Below are 15,149 nucleotides of genomic sequence, written 5' to 3'. Positions count from 1 at the left end.
TGTGGGCCCCAATATCCAGCTGGTCCCACTGTGAGCAGTGGCGACTCTTGCTTCTTTGGCATCTTGCAACGCCATCTCCCTGGTAACTGCCACATGTACTTCTGTAGCACTCTGCAGCCACTCCATACTCAGCCTCTTGCATTTGTTGTGCATGAAACACCCAGCTCTCTTTCAGTCCCTGGTCTGGTAACCTCAGTGGAGCGACTCATCAGTGATCTTGGAGTACAGCCGCCATAGCTGCTGCTACTCCTGCAGAAGCCTGCTAGGCTGTGGGAGAGAGGAGCATGGGCGTTGGTAGAGAAGTTGGAGATCTCCCTCCTGCTCCATCCCAGCATCTGGAGGAGTTAAGGCCAAGAAGGGGACCACATTGACGGCTTCGCAGCTCTTGCCCAAGTCTCCAGCAAAATTAGCTGATCCCCCTCTTCGCTGGGGGACCAAGTCAGCATCCCTCCCCAGCTGTGGTTTCTATTGTTAGTTAGTACCCATACATGCTTTTACCTCACTTTTTTTCATTAGTGGAATTCTTTTAGCACATTGCATGTTATGAGTGAAGGAGAAATTCTATATTTTAAAAAAATCTCTTTAATATAAGAATGAGCAGTAGAAGAGGTAATACTTAAAAGATTTTCTTCTCGTGGATTTAATTTGGTTTGGCATTCAGTATTTGGAAATGTCTTAAAACTATTCCTGTTTTAGAAATCCTTGTTCAAGTACTTGTTATCCCAAGGAGATTAGCTTATACCTTCTAGCCCCAGCAGTTGTCAGCCTCAGCTGCTTTAGAAAATGAAATCCACCTTGTCCCTCAGTGTTTTTGTCTCATGGGATTTGATTCAAGTCCAGTCAAGTCCTCTTGGCTGGGGTTTTTGTCCCATGAACAGATACTCAGTTGTGTCTCATATGTCTGCCTTCACTCGTGACTCTATACTTGCTTGCTCAGAGCAGTTAGGTAAGCTCCTAAAAATGCATTCAGCAGAAGACTGAAAAACATCAATTGCTTCATTTGTATGCAAATAGAAAGTGGTGGATAATTATATATTGTACACCTTTGTGTAAGTTCATTTAATACTTGAAGCAGGCTTTGTTCAAAGGAGTGTGCCCTTACTGAGAAAGGGCATGTGAATGGTACATTTATTCTTGGAGAGGGTGGATTGTTTACATCATGTCTGGACTTTTGTCTGGTTGGGTAGACAGTTCTGCTACACCAGAGGTCCCGTTAAAAAGAAGTCTGTGTAGATAAAGAAGTCTACATAGGCACTGTTTTGTGTCTTACTGTACACTTTTGAATTTTAGCCAACAGAGAAATAAGTATTTGCACTATAACTGTGGAGCAAGAAAGTAATGGTGAAAAGGAGGAGGATTAAAAATAGCAAATCTGATTCTTGAGGACTGGGAAGGGGTCTCCATGTGGTTGTCAGCTGTAGCTCTGCCCTCACTGGAGATGGATTAAGATTAATCATCATTGGGGCTGGCTCGGTGGCGCAGTGGTTAAGTGCGCATGTTCCGTTTTGGCGGCCCGGGGTTCGCTGGTTCAGATCCCGGGTGCGGACATGGCACCGCTTGGCAAGCCATGCTGAGGTAGAGGAAGATGGGCATGGATGTTAGCTCAGGGCCAGTCTTCCTCAGCAAAAAGAGGAGGATTGGCAGCAGATGTTAGCTCAGGGCTAATCTTCCTCAAAAAAAAAAAAAGATTAGTCTTCACGTGCTGGTTTGTCTCTTATTCTCACTTCCCTGTTAAAGACTGGCCCGTCAGCAAGAGGAATCATTTATATTTGTCACAGTTGAATCCAAGAAGAAATACTTTTTTAAAAAATATCAAAACAAACTGAGTAAAACAGACAGGAAGAGAGGCCATGATAAAGATGGCAGGACATAGAAACGCAGACATCACATAGATTATGGATTCTGAACAGACCATGAGTTAAGCTCCAGAGCCTCATGGATTATATTCAGTCATAGGGTTTAGTGGTGACACACTATAGAAAATGATGCCTTTTTTTCGTCCAGCAATTGAAGAAAAAGGCAGTAATGTAAATATCCTCAGATTCTCTTATTTCTGTGTGAATGCATATAAACTTCAAGCGACATAGTGTTTCTTAGCTTCAGTTAGTCCAGTGCTGTAAGATATTCCACACTGGGTGGCGACCAGAAGCCGCAAAGGCTCGAACGCTGAACTCCTTGAGACATACCTTTGAAGGATGGGAGTGAAACAGATCGGGCCTATTGGAACAGCTGCTGGTTTTCATCTGTTACTTTGGTGTGGGATGAGGGTATAAATCTCAGCCATGCTCTCGTTCCTGTGACTAGGCAGGACACAGAAGCCCTTCAGATGACCAATTCTCTGGGGGAGCAATTACTACTCACTGGCTTCCTGAGCAGCTTGATAATGTTCTGCTCCTGTTTTCAGTCAGGCTGCGGCCGGGGCAGTGATTTGATAATAAGAGATCCTGATCAAATTAAAGAGCCATTTGTTTCTAGATGATGATGTTGATAAAAGGGTTGATGTCCACACTGCCTGCCTTTTTAAAGGTCAAAACAGTCTTTACAAACTACTGTGAAAAGCAAAATAAGCAGAACAGCATAAACTTTGTGCTTTCTTTTCCTTCATTGTTACATCTGAGAAGGGGTCTGTTCTTTATTTGCTGAAATCCCAACTGGCTCTTTTTGCCTCACATTTGGAGGAGCTGAAATTGGAACTGGGTGCATTGGGAAGGTGACTGTCTAATGAGTCTTTATTTTTTATTTATTTATTTTTTTGAGGAAGATTAGCCCTGAGCTAACATCTGCCGCCAGTCCTCCTCTTTTTGCTGAGGAAGACTAGCCCTGAGCTAACATCCGTGCCCATCTTCCTCTATTTTATATGTGGGGCACCTGCCACAGCATGGCTTGACAAACGGTGAGCGTAGGTCCACTCCCAGGATCCGAACCAGCAAACCCCAGGCTGCTGAAGCGGAACATGTGAACTTAACCACTGTGCCACCGGCTGGCCCCTATAATGAGTCTTTAAACTGCTAAATTCTGTAAATTAGAATCAAGCACCAGGAGCTCCTGGCTCTCACACACACGCATGCTCACACTTGCGTGTTTTCTAAGATGAGATTTTACTTTAGTTGGGTGGTCATAAGTGAGTACCATTTGTACAGTGGTTCTTCTGAGACTCAGAGTAGGATGGGACTGCTCTCAGTGTGAGTTTTCTATGAAAGGATTTGGACTATATCCCACCTGCAGTGTTTAGAAAAGCAAGACAAGAAGGGGCATGAAATACCCCCTAGTGGACTGCTGAGATGCTCAGCCCATCTAAGTCAGGAGCTTTGCAGGCATCCTCGGAGCCCTGTGGGCTGTGGTGGTGACACAGGCGGAGGGCGGGCAGGGTTGCCAGTGCCCCGCCTGGCCTGGGATCGCCTGTGCGCAGCTCCCTGAGAGCTCAGGGACCACACGGAGATTGTGATTGGTCTCCAGACCACACCTAGTTGTCGAGTGCAGCTGCTGCCTGAAAATCCCTCAGCTCTGCCGAGATCGCTGAAGTGCACTCAAGCCTACCTTCGGACAGCAGACAGGGGAGGAACCGCAGAGCTGCCTCGCGGTGGAGTTGTGGAAACTTTGCTGAGTGAGTGAAACGGGGAGAGAGGGAAGCTAGTGGCTGGCACTGAGGGGACTTGCTGGGCGGCACAGCACTGGAGGTAAAGAGCTGGTTTGTGATTGTTACCATCTGATTCCGCCTGTGGAGGGAGATAGCAGGGCTGGAGCAGATGCACAAGAGCACGATGGGGCAGGAGATGAGCCCAGAATCAAATTCATACGCACCTCTTGGCACTCCTGCAATCCTGGCGGGCCAGAAGGGCAAGCAGGCTGGACCACAAAGCAAAGATTCTCAAACTGCGTTTTAACGACCCTTGGGGCAGGGGAATCACAGAGGAGCTGCGGTGAGGGCCTGCTGCCTTCCCCCTCCCCAAATGGGTCTTCTCTTCTCTTCCCCTCCCAAGCAGCACTGACAGCTGGGGCTGCAGCTTAAGTGATGGGAAAAGAAAGCTTTACTCCACCAGCCCATTAGCAGCACTCACAGCATTAAAAATGCAGGAGGTGGATGGGAGGAGAGGGCTGGGGATGAAGACTAACGCCGCAGCCGGGGCTGCGCACAGCCAGGCTTCTCCCCCTTCCAAGCCCGATTCAGGTTAGAAGCTGAAGAATGAAGGGAACTTGATTTAAAAGAATTCTATAGTGTAAACGCAAAGAGAGCATCCAGATGGTTGTCATGGAGAAAATCAGCACTTTGGGCTTCCTTAGCCTTGAGAAAGTGTGTTTACTCTTTTGAGGGCCAGGACCTAGCCTAGTCCCTGTATCCGCACTGCCTCCGACAGGGCCTGGCTCAGTGTCCGATGGAGGCTGGGCACGGGAGGGGACCGTCCTCTGGGCTTGCTCAGGGTCTCCCCGGCGCCCCTGGCCCACAGGTTCTCGGGCCTCCGGCACAGCGCGATGCCGGCCTCGTCCACCATCCACGTGCTGCAGCTGCTGCGGGAGCTGCTGGCCTTCGTGCTCCTCAGCTACACGGTGCTCATCGGGGCGCTGCTGCTGGCCGGCTGGACCACCTACTTCCTGGTGCTGAAGTGACAGCGCCGCCGGCCCGGCTCCCCGCCCCGCCCGCCCGCCCGCCCGCCCCCAGCCGCCAGCCGGAGCGGGCGCTGCTCCGCCTCCGGCCTCTGTCCTGCCAGACCCGCGCGGCCAGCTAACAGCACTCTCCGCCTCTCGCCCGGGCCGGGACTGCCCCTCGAGACGCGGCCGCGGCACGGGCACCAGTCCAACTACCCCTCACGACGGGCCGACTTCGTTCCTCCGCGCCCTCGGGCCCAGCGCCCGCCCCGCCCCGCCCCGCGCGGAAGCTCCGGCGGTTAGGCACCGGGAGCAACCGTTACAGCCGTTACCCTAGGCCCCGCCCCCTCCTCCCGTCTGCCCAATCCCGGCTTTCCCCTCGGGAGGGGACGTGGCCATGGGACCAGCCCCACTCAAGCGGCGGCCATGCCACGCCCCCCCGCTCACGGCGCGGCGTCACTTCCGGCGTGTGCGTCTGGCATCCGCCCGTCGCAGGATGGCGGCTCTGAGGAGTTGGGTGTCGCGGAGCGTAGCCTCCCTGGTCAGGTACCGCTGCGGTCGTGGAGGAGGGCGGGACCGGAGAGAGGGAGGAGGCGCAGAGAGCGCTGCAGCCGGGACTACAGCGCCGGCCTTGCTGGCGCGCGCTTCCCTTTTCGGCCGAGCGGGCCGCGGCGTCCAGCCCCTCTCAAGTCCGAGGACGTCCTGCGTCTGCCCGGGCCGGAGGCCTCCCGCCCCCTCGGCCAAGCCCGGGGTTCGTTTCTCACTGAAGGCATTTCCGTTATTCCACCTGCTGAGAGCGAATCCCCCAACCCCGAGCTGTCTTCTTGGGGCGGCTCGGCATGCCCGCGAGCTGCCATCGAAGTCACAGGGGAGAGTGGGGGACAGGCCCAGGGAGGCGCCAGATCCTTAGAGGAAGTTTTCCCCGAGGGCAGAAGGGGCCCCGGAAACTTGTCGGTCCGCGCGGGCCCTGCTCGCTGTGACCTCTTGACGCCGCAGCGCCCCTCGCAGCGCCTGCGGCTCCAGGGCTTGTCGAGCAGGGACGATCAGACACACCGGCCAGAGGCCCAGAGCTCGCTCGTGCCTGCAGAAGCGCTGATTTGGGCATGAGGTTTTACAAAAGCATTGAGACCGCCTTTTAACTTCCACACCGGTACCTGTTAAACCCCAAACCCCTTCGGCCCGCAGGAGCTAGGGAGCGGCTGCCCGGTTCAGCGAGTCTGGGGCTGTCCAGTGCACCACGCTATCCGCCGAGCCCTGTCACCTGGAAGGCCACCCTACATCTTCATTCAGGCTCCTGCGTGGCCCAAGTTTGAGTTTCCAACCCCTGCAAACAAGCTGAGACTTTTACAGATTGGCAGTTGTGCCTTATTAAATTTGACTTCCATTTCTAGATACAGACAGTGTGTTCCCGTCGCGGCTAACTTCAGGAAGCGCTGTTTCTCAGAATTGATAAGACCATGGCACAAAACTGTGGCAGTTGGATTTGGTGTAACCCTGTGTGCAGTTCCTATTGCACAGGTAAAGTACTGTCATGCCACTCTGTTTCTTGTCTTAGTGTACTGGGTCCTCTTGAAGTCTCAAGTGGTCACCAAACATCAGACAAGCTCTCATAGTTTTACTCGTGCTCCCAGCCCCCATATGATGGTATACTTTCTACTGAATCAGTATCTTCTTTTCTTAGCTGAGCAAATGTTTTTTATTTATTTATTTATTTTGAGGAAGATCAGCCCTGAGCTAACATCTGCCGCCAATCCTCCTCTTTTTGCTGAGGAAGACTGGCCCTGAGCTAACATCCATGCCCATCTTCCTCTACTTTATATGTGGGACGCCTACCACAGCATGGCTTGATAAGCAGTGCCATGTCTGCACCCGGGATCTGAATCAGTGAACCCTGGGCTGCCAAAGTGGAACGTGTGAACTTAACTACTATGCCACCGGGCCAGCCCAGAGCAAATATATTAATATCCCTGTTTTGTCTCATTTGGTAGGAATAGTATGTCAAGTTGGTCAAATTGTATAAAGAGGGAAGAGAGAAGTAAAAGCGTATTATGGTCTATCAACAAAATAGTCTTTCATTCAACACAAATTTGTTGAGCCATTTTTATGTGTCATATACTGGACATGCTAAGAGCAAAGCAAAGTGCCTACTTTTCGTAAAACTAAGATTCTGGGGGAAAGAAAGAGAAGAAAATAAACTAATATAAAATGCCAGGTGATGATAAGTGCTATGCAGAAAACAAATAGGGTAAGAAAGTAGGGAGTAGGGAGCTGTTTGGTTTTAGACAGAGTGGTCCAGGAGGTCTACTCTGATAAGGTGCTAGAGATCAGAATGATCTGAGGGCGTGAGCCATGGTAATATCTTGGAGAAGAGCTTGCCGAGCAGAAGGAATTCTTCAGTGCAAAGGCCTAGAAGCAGGAGTGTGCCTGATATGTTTGACGAACGATGAGGAGGTTACCGTGGCTGAAGTGGAACAAGGGAGAGAGAGTAAAAGATAGGCCAGAGAGTTAGCTGAGGATGAAATTGTGTGTTCTCTACTTCGTAGGCCATTGTAAAACTTTGGATTTTATTCTGAAAAGGAAGCCACAGAGGACTTTAACACCAAGAGTATTATGATCTGACATAAGTTTTTAAATGTTGCTGTGTAGAACTAGGAAGACCAATAGGAGTCCAGGCATGAGATGATGGTGGGCTTAGACTAGGCGGGCAGCACTGAGGTGGGAGGAAGTGGGCTGAGTGTGTCAGCAGGAGTTGCTGATGGATTAGATGTGGAGTGTATAACCTAGATTCTAATGCTTTTAAAAGGCCTAAACAACTGAAAGAATGGAGTGGCCATTTACTGGGATGGAGAGGAGTGGGTTTTGGGAGGAGATCAAGAGCTCACTTTTGGAAATGACAACTGAGATATCTAGTAGATATGAAAGTGGCACCTCATTTTAAAAATCACTGATTTTACACTTTATCAAGAAGAACTAAATAGGAAGCCAGCAAATCCCATTTTGGCAAAGTATTCCTGATACTTTTATATGTGTTTATCACAACAAGATTAATTCCATTTATCACCAGTATTTTCAGCATCTTCTGAGGCTCATTCATGAGCCTTCACTTTCTTGTGTCTCACTTCAACAGTTATCCCTGCAGGCTGATGCATCTTCGACCCTAAAACCCTTACTTGAACACCGGGCCATTTTCAGCCACAATTAGGACAGCCTTTTCTTTCTTCCTCCCAAAGATTTTTGGGAAGTTGTCCTTTCTCAGTTCCTGTAGTCTTCTTAAGCCCAAGTACCTCAGTTCTGGGCCACAAGGCAGGAGCCTCTAATCATTCCCTTGCAGAAAGAGCAGTCCCACTTCAGTTCTTTGAAACCCGCAGTGGCTTTCCATTATGTGGTACAAAGCTGAAACTCCACTCACTCCCCCTGCACTCCAGTGCCCTAGCCTGTCTGTCTCATCTCCCTTGTGCCATTGGCTCCAACCAGACTAGATTCCTGAACATCCCCTGCATGCAACATAGGTATTCTTTTCCTCATTATTTCTTCTCACTCAGGATGCCTGACTATCTAATCCTAAATCCTGAAGTCTTCAGGCCCAAATCCCACCTCTCTTTAAAGCCTTTCCTAGTTCCTGGCCAACAACTAGCCCCCTTTCTGATGACTTATGTTGTTTATTTTGATATTTGATGATGATCCATTTGGCGCTCTGCTGAGTCAGCAGAGCATAATGGAGAGGATACAAAGTTGAGAGTGAGATTTTGTTTGAGGTCTAGGTGAGTGGCTTTTGGGGAAAGTCACATAACTACTCTGAGCTTCCATTTCCTTGTCTATAAAAAAGAAGTCGTAATACCTAAACTGTTGTGAGGAACAAGTGAAATGCATTGTGAAATGTAGGGCATTATGAAGATTGAGTTATCAGAGTATGTCAAAATTAGCTTCCCATGAGCAGAGAGAATGTCATTCTTTCTAGCTCTCAGTGCAAGGTACATAATGAATACTTATTTGATTGAATGAAATATATAGTAAATAAAGTTCTTGATTTGTTCCTATGTCAAAGATAGTTCTTGACTGCTGCTTTCAACAGGTAGTGATTCTACGTGTTTATATTCTGAATAGCAAAGACAACATATGATAGAGAGATTGGTTTCTTTGTTAGTTCTGATATAGTCAGTGCTCTGCTGAAGAAGAAAAAGGCAGAGTCAGGGATGACCTCTCATTACAGTTGCCAATATTTAGTCAAGGTGGCCACGTTCCCTTAACTCTTGAGATGGTTATATTGGCTTTTTTTTAACAACTGAGGTCAAAGTCAGGAATCCCCCTTACACCCACCAAGACTATACTCTTCATAAGTGCCCTCCCCCATCCACCCATAACTTTATTTTTTTTGAGGAAGATTAACCCTGAGCTAACTACTGCCAATCCTCCTCTTTTTTGCTGAGGAAGCCTGGCTCTGAGCTAACATCCATGCCCATCTTCCTCTACTTTATATGTGGGACGGCTACCACAGCATGGCGTGCCAAGCAGTGCTGTGTCCACACCTGGGATTCGAACCAGCGAACCCTGGGCCTCCGAGAAGCGGAACATGCAAACTTAACTGCTGCGCCACTGGGCCAGCCCCCACCCATGACTTAATCCTCGTCAATTCTTTTTTTTTTATTGCAGTAACATTGGTTTATAATGTTATATAATTTCGAGTGTACATCATTGTATTTGGATTTCTGTGTAGATTACATCATGTTCACCACCCAAAGACTAATTACAGTCCATCACCACACACATGTGCCTAATGACCCCTTTTGCCCTCCTCCCTGCTTCCCCTCTGGTAACCACCAATCCAATCTGTCTCTGTGTGTTTGTTTTTATCTTCTATTTATGAGTGAGATCATACGGTATTTGACTTTCTCCCTCTGACTTACTGCACTTAGCATAATACCCTCAAGGTCCATCCATCTTGTCACAGATAGCCAGATTTCATTCTTTTTTATGGCTGAGTAGTATTCCATTGTGTATATATATACCACATCTTCTTTATCCATTCGTCCCTTGATGGACAGCTAGGTTGCTTCCAAGTCTTGGCTATTGTGAATAATGCTGCAGTGAACATAGGGATGCATGTATGTTTATGCATTCATGTTTTCCTGTTCTTTGGATAAGTACCCAGTAGTGGGGTAGCTCAATAGTTTGGTAGTTCTATTCTTAATTTTTTGAGGAATCTCCATACTGTTTTCTGTAGTGGCTGCACCAGTTTGCACTCCCACCAGCAGTGTATGAGAATTCCCTTCTCTCTGCATCCTCTCCAACACTTCTTGTTTCCTGCCTTGTTAATTATAGCCATTCTGACGGGCGAGAGATGATATTTCATTGTAGTTCTGATTTGCATTTCTCTGATAATTAGTGATGTTGAACATCTTTTCATCTGCCTATTGGCCATCTGTATATCTTCTTTGGAGAAATGTCTGTTCAGATCTTTTGCCCATTTTTCAATTGGGTTGTTAGTTTTTTTGTTGTTGAGATGTATGAGTTCTTTATATATTTTGGATATTAACCCCTTAATCCTGATCAATTCTATGAAGGTTTTCTAAGCTAATCTCATTCAACACAGAAGTGTTGCTCCCTTAAGTATGCCCCTACTGTAGCCCATACAGATTTCTGCAACAGCTCCCATGGTACTTGACTGCGCTAGTTGTCAAGTACTCTGTTAGCCCCTGCCCCTCCCCCTCTGTCTGAAATCTTTGAGGGCAGAGAATATATTTTATTTTTATATCCCAAGCATCTAGCACTGTGGTAATGAATGAATCATAACTTCATGAAACTCATTTGTTATAATTACTAGCCTTTTATTTTATATAAAGAAATACTTTGCTTTTTGGAGCAGAGAATAAAAAATAAAAGTAGATAGCAGGGGGGCCAGCCCCATGGCATAGTGGTTGAGTTTGGCACGCTGCCTTGGCAGCCCACTTCACAGGTTCAAATCCCAGGCACGGACCTACACTACTCATCAGCCAGGCTGTGGCAGTGTCCTACATACAAAATAGAGGGAGATTGGCACAGATGTTAGCTCAGGGCAAATCTTCCTCAACAACAACAACAACAGTGGATAGAAAGCATACTCTGGAATTATTTCCATGTGCTGTGTTACGTAGCCAAAATAAAGCCTAAAAAGAAAAAGTTAACACAAGCGTAGTGCAGTTGCAGCATGAGAATCCTGTTTTTCACTTGGCTGTCTGAAGTTCTCAGCTCATGCTTTAGGTAAGAAGTTGAGTGAAAATGTTTGTCTTTCAGAAATCGGAGCCTCATTCTCTTAGTAACGATGCATTAATGAGGAGGGCTGTGTCTTTGGTCACAGACAGCACCTCTACCTTTCTCTCTCAGACCACGTATGCATTGATTGAAGCAATCACTGAATATACTAAGGTAAGTGTCTTCTTGTTAAGTCTTGATCATCCTAAACTAGGGGTTAGCAAACGGTGGGTCACAGACCAAATCCGGTCTGATGCCTATTTTTGTACTTTTGCTGGAACAAAGCCAGACTCATTTATGTATTGTCTGTGACTGCTTTTGCTTTTGTGAGTTGAATAGTTCTGGCAGAGACTGTAAGGGCACAAAACCTAAAATATTTACCCTTTGGCCATTTACAAAAAAAACGTTGGCTGAGTCCTGACCTAAATCACTGGTTTTTAGACTTTTTCCAGGAAACTTTTTTAAAGGAAAAATCTTAAATCTAGCAGCCCAGTGTATAAGACAAATTAGTGCCCCTATAGACCAGACCAGTAGAAGCTAGGTTGTCAGTATTTAGAAAATGAAAAATAATAAAATGATAAAACTCCCAATTGGAAAATTTGATTGCTTCCAAATAGTTTTTAAGCATTTTTTTGTAACTGAATCAAGCTGATCTGGTTCACTTAAGGCTAGAAAGGTCCGGAGTCTACCACCAGCAGCACCAGGGCTTCTCTGTGAGGACACTTTGAAAACCACTGATGTGAGCTATTAGGAAGAGAGAGTATCCGGATAATCTAAATCATTTATATGTTTCTTTTATCTTGAGTTTCCAGCAGCTTTTTCCTTGGCCGTGTGAGTTTGTCCTCTGCCTTGTGTTCTCTATTTCTAAATTGCTAACACGCTTTAAAAACACAAAAGTGGACTAGTGGAGATATTGATGTCCTGGAATAATGCCTCTGCTTCATACAACAGTGCAATTTCAGTGAGGCAGAAGAACTGAGAGCCAGTTTGCTGTGTGGAACTTCATCTCCTTGAGGTCTAAGCCTCACTAATCCTGACATGCCTCACGTATTTTACTCAGACTTATTTATTCTGTATTTGTAGGCTGTTTATACCTTAATTTCTCTGTACCGACAATATACAAGTTTACTTGGGAAAATGAATTCACAGGAGGAAGATGAAGTATGGCAGGTGATCATAGGAGCCAGAGTTGAGGTGAGCAAAAAGTTATTACCCATTTCTGTATTAGTGCTCCTGCCTCATTGTGGTATCTAAATTATTGAATTAAGATTTCTAACCAGTAACTGTTCCCTAAGTCTATTTTGAATAACTCTATTTAAATGTCTTTATCCTCTTTGTGTTGTCTCAAGTGCATTGTTTAATTTACAGATGACTTCAAAACAACAAGAATACTTGAAGCTGGAAACCACATGGATGACTGCAGTTGGTCTCTCAGAGATGGCAGCAGAAGCTGCATACCAAACTGGTAGGTAACAGTTTACACTATGGAGGCTCCATTTGAGTGTTCATCTAGCTGTAAAATGAGGGATTTAGATTAGATGGTCCAAGGCCCATTGTGGCTCTAACTTAGTGGGAAAATGTCCCCATTTTCAATATATTAACCAACTTTTCCTATTTGCACAATAGGAAAAATTAGTGCCCCTATAGACCAGACCAGTAGAAGCTAGGTTGTCAGTATTTAGAAAATGAAAAATAATATGATAAAACTCCCAATTGGAAAATTTGATTGCTTCCAAATAGTTTTTAAGCATTTTTTTGTAACTGAGATAATTTCTGAATAACCAGTTATAGAATGACACAGTTGGGTGAGACTTGAGATCATCAACCTATGTGAACCTTTTTGTACAGATGGAGAAAGTGAGACATGGAATCATAGTGGCAAAACCAGGAAAAATAATAGCTACCATTTATTGTCTATTTCAGGCTTTTTGGTAAGCATTTTCTAGGCACTTTTAATTTAATCCCCACAATCCCTTTAAAGTAGGAGCTATTATCATTCCCACTTTACAGATGAAGAAACTGAGGGACGGGGGATTAAGTAATTCACCCAAGATGCTATGGTATGGTAAGCAAGCAGCCAAACCTGGGATTCATCCAGGTGGATGAAATTCTAAAGCTGTTGCTCCTGGTAGCCAGGAGCAAACAATAGAAGTGTGAAAGTAGCATTATAGTAGTGCCACACCAGGGGTGGGAGTGGGAATTCCAGGTGTAAAGACAGGGCGATTTGCTGAGGTAAGCAGCAGGAACGTCCCCAGGCAACCTTCACCACTCACCTAGGCAGGCTTACATCTGGCAGGAGAAAAGAGGGAGAGTGAAGTGTAAGCATTACCTGAAAAAACAGGCCATTTCCAGAACTCATTGAAAGGGCTCGCAAAGGTCCTAAACAGTAAAAAAAAAAAAAAAAAAAAAAAAAACCGTGGAGAAATATTCAGAATGTAAAATATGCAAAGAAAAATCCTAAAAATAGATTTACATATATATGCCCCAAAGCCTTCAGTAAAATGTAGTACCCATTTATGATTTAAGTCTAAGAACAATTATGAAGAGAGAATTTTCTTAACATCATAAAGGTTAAGTAATCCTACTTAATAATGAAATACGAGAACCACTTCCATCAGGGTCAGGAAGGAGGCCTGCTATTCTCCACCACCTTCCAGCATCGTGCTGAAGGTTCTCATGAACGCAGTGAGATAGAAAAGAACCACCCAGATGTTCTGCAGCTGAACTGGTGAATGTTCTTGTCCATGTGATGAAGTGCACTAGCAGCAGGTACAAGGAATGATGGAGCTCAAAAACATGCTGTTAAAAATTGCAAAATATGTTCAATAGATACCTTTTGTCCATTATGTAAATTATAGTAACAAAATATTTTTCTGTGCATCCCATATGTATACGGTCACATTTTAAAAGATGAGAAAGATGCCCTTTAAACTTCCAACAGAGATTATCTCTGAAGATTGGGTAGGGAAAGGGAAGAGATCTGTGACAGTTTTATTAGTGATCTCTTAATTTGTCAAAAAGAAATGTATATGTATTACTCCTGTAGTTAAAAAATTAAAGTCATAAAATGTCTATTCAAAGAGCTGTGCAGCTATAGAGATAATTGTGGGAATTACATTTAATGATTATAATGATAGCTGCTCATAGCTGGAGAAAAATGCAGGGGTTTTGACACTAAAGAATAAAATGCAGACCTGAATGTGGAGGTAGAGTTCTCTGCAGAGAGAGGGCCAGCAGGGAGGGCACACAGAGGGGCTCTAAGAGGGGCTCAGATGACAACTGCGGAGCACTCCAGAGCTTTCCTTGTGTCCACTTGCACCTTCTACTCTGTCCGTCTGCTCAGCTTAACTGTCCCATCTTTTGGCAGGAGCAGATCAGGCCTCTATAACTGCCAGGAACCATATTCAGCTGGTGAAATCGCAGGTGCAGGAGGTGCGCCAGCTCTCCCAGAAAGCAGAAACCAAGTTGGCAGAAGCACAGACAGAAGAACTTCGTCAGAAAACACAGGGGGAAGGGGACGAGAGGGCTGAGACAGAGGAGGAGGCCTACCTGCGTGAGGATTGAGGGCCTGAGCTGCGGCCCACTCAGCCTGGAAAGCAAGGGCGGATGCCATCCGGCCCAGGATCCGCACAGCTTTCTGTGTGTGGAGAGGCGGCAGCAGGTCCTGCCCTGGTCCAACAGGCCTGAGGCCTTTGTGAGCTGTAAGTGCCTGACCTCCCCCCGTGGCCTCAGGCTTCCACTAGACCTGGTTCTTAGCCTGCGGGCACTGCACCCTGTTTAACATTTCACCCCACTCAGCACAGCTGCCCTCTCACCCACCAATCTTTACCTCCCAGAAGAGCATCTCAGCAACCTGGCCAGAGAGAGGGGGCCTTTTTTTGTCATGCCCACAAGTTCAGTAGCTGTTTAACGTGTTTCTGACCTTATTCACATTTTCAAATATGATTTACTATTTGCTCCCTCCATAGGTATGTGAGTTTTGTGGGGAAAGGGGAGCCTGTCGTGTTTGTAAGAGTTCTTTTTAAGTGTTTCTAATGCCTTCTCTGACCTGGCCCCACTGCCCTGTAAGGACAGCTCAGGCCAAGGAGCCAAAAGTCCACTACTTTTAAGGGACTGAATGCAGTGTTGACCTGGTGCTCTCAACAGGACTTACTCCAACACATGCTTCTCGTTTCCTTTGAGTTTCTCTATTCTGTCTGAAGGAGAATAATTTTTGTGTGCATTTAAAAATGTGTGTGTGTCTTCTGGGGCCCTATGCAGCCTCTCTCCTTCACGCCCAGCCTGGCAGAGCCCCAGGGGGCTCCAGGAATTCCCCCCATGGAGTTCTGGTGGCATTT

The 15,149-nt window shown here is 46.3% G+C and overlaps 2 protein-coding genes across 3 annotated transcripts; both read left to right on the top strand.

Moving 5' to 3' along the window:
- Positions 1–4,470: 4,470 nt before the first annotated feature.
- On the top strand, positions 4,471–4,605 carry LOC139084753 (uncharacterized). Its single transcript, XM_070629156.1, has one exon. It carries the CDS (start codon positions 4,471–4,473, stop codon positions 4,603–4,605), a length of 135 nt encoding a protein of 44 aa, XP_070485257.1.
- A 124-nt stretch (positions 4,606–4,729) lies between these two features.
- On the top strand, positions 4,730–14,974 carry DIABLO (diablo IAP-binding mitochondrial protein). Of its 2 annotated transcripts, none has more exons than XM_008507958.2 (6): positions 4,730–5,130; positions 5,976–6,102; positions 10,855–10,986; positions 11,896–12,006; positions 12,181–12,277; positions 14,180–14,974. In XM_008507958.2, the coding sequence occupies exons 1-6, from the start codon at positions 4,982–4,984 to the stop codon at positions 14,374–14,376; spliced, it is 813 nt and encodes a 270-aa protein (XP_008506180.1). In that variant the 5' UTR covers positions 4,730–4,981; the 3' UTR covers positions 14,377–14,974. The 2 variants fall into 2 exon arrangements, with proteins under 2 accessions (XP_008506180.1, XP_070485255.1); XM_070629154.1 differs by having other exon boundaries at positions 5,065–5,335.
- Positions 14,975–15,149: the final 175 nt, after the last annotated feature.

The sequence above is a fragment of the Equus przewalskii genome, chromosome 7 (assembly GCF_037783145.1).
Source record: "Equus przewalskii isolate Varuska chromosome 7, EquPr2, whole genome shotgun sequence".
Taxonomy (NCBI): Eukaryota; Metazoa; Chordata; class Mammalia; order Perissodactyla; family Equidae; genus Equus; species Equus przewalskii.
The sequence above is the reverse complement of the archived record's forward strand: the minus strand, read 5'-3'. Positions and strand labels throughout refer to the sequence as shown.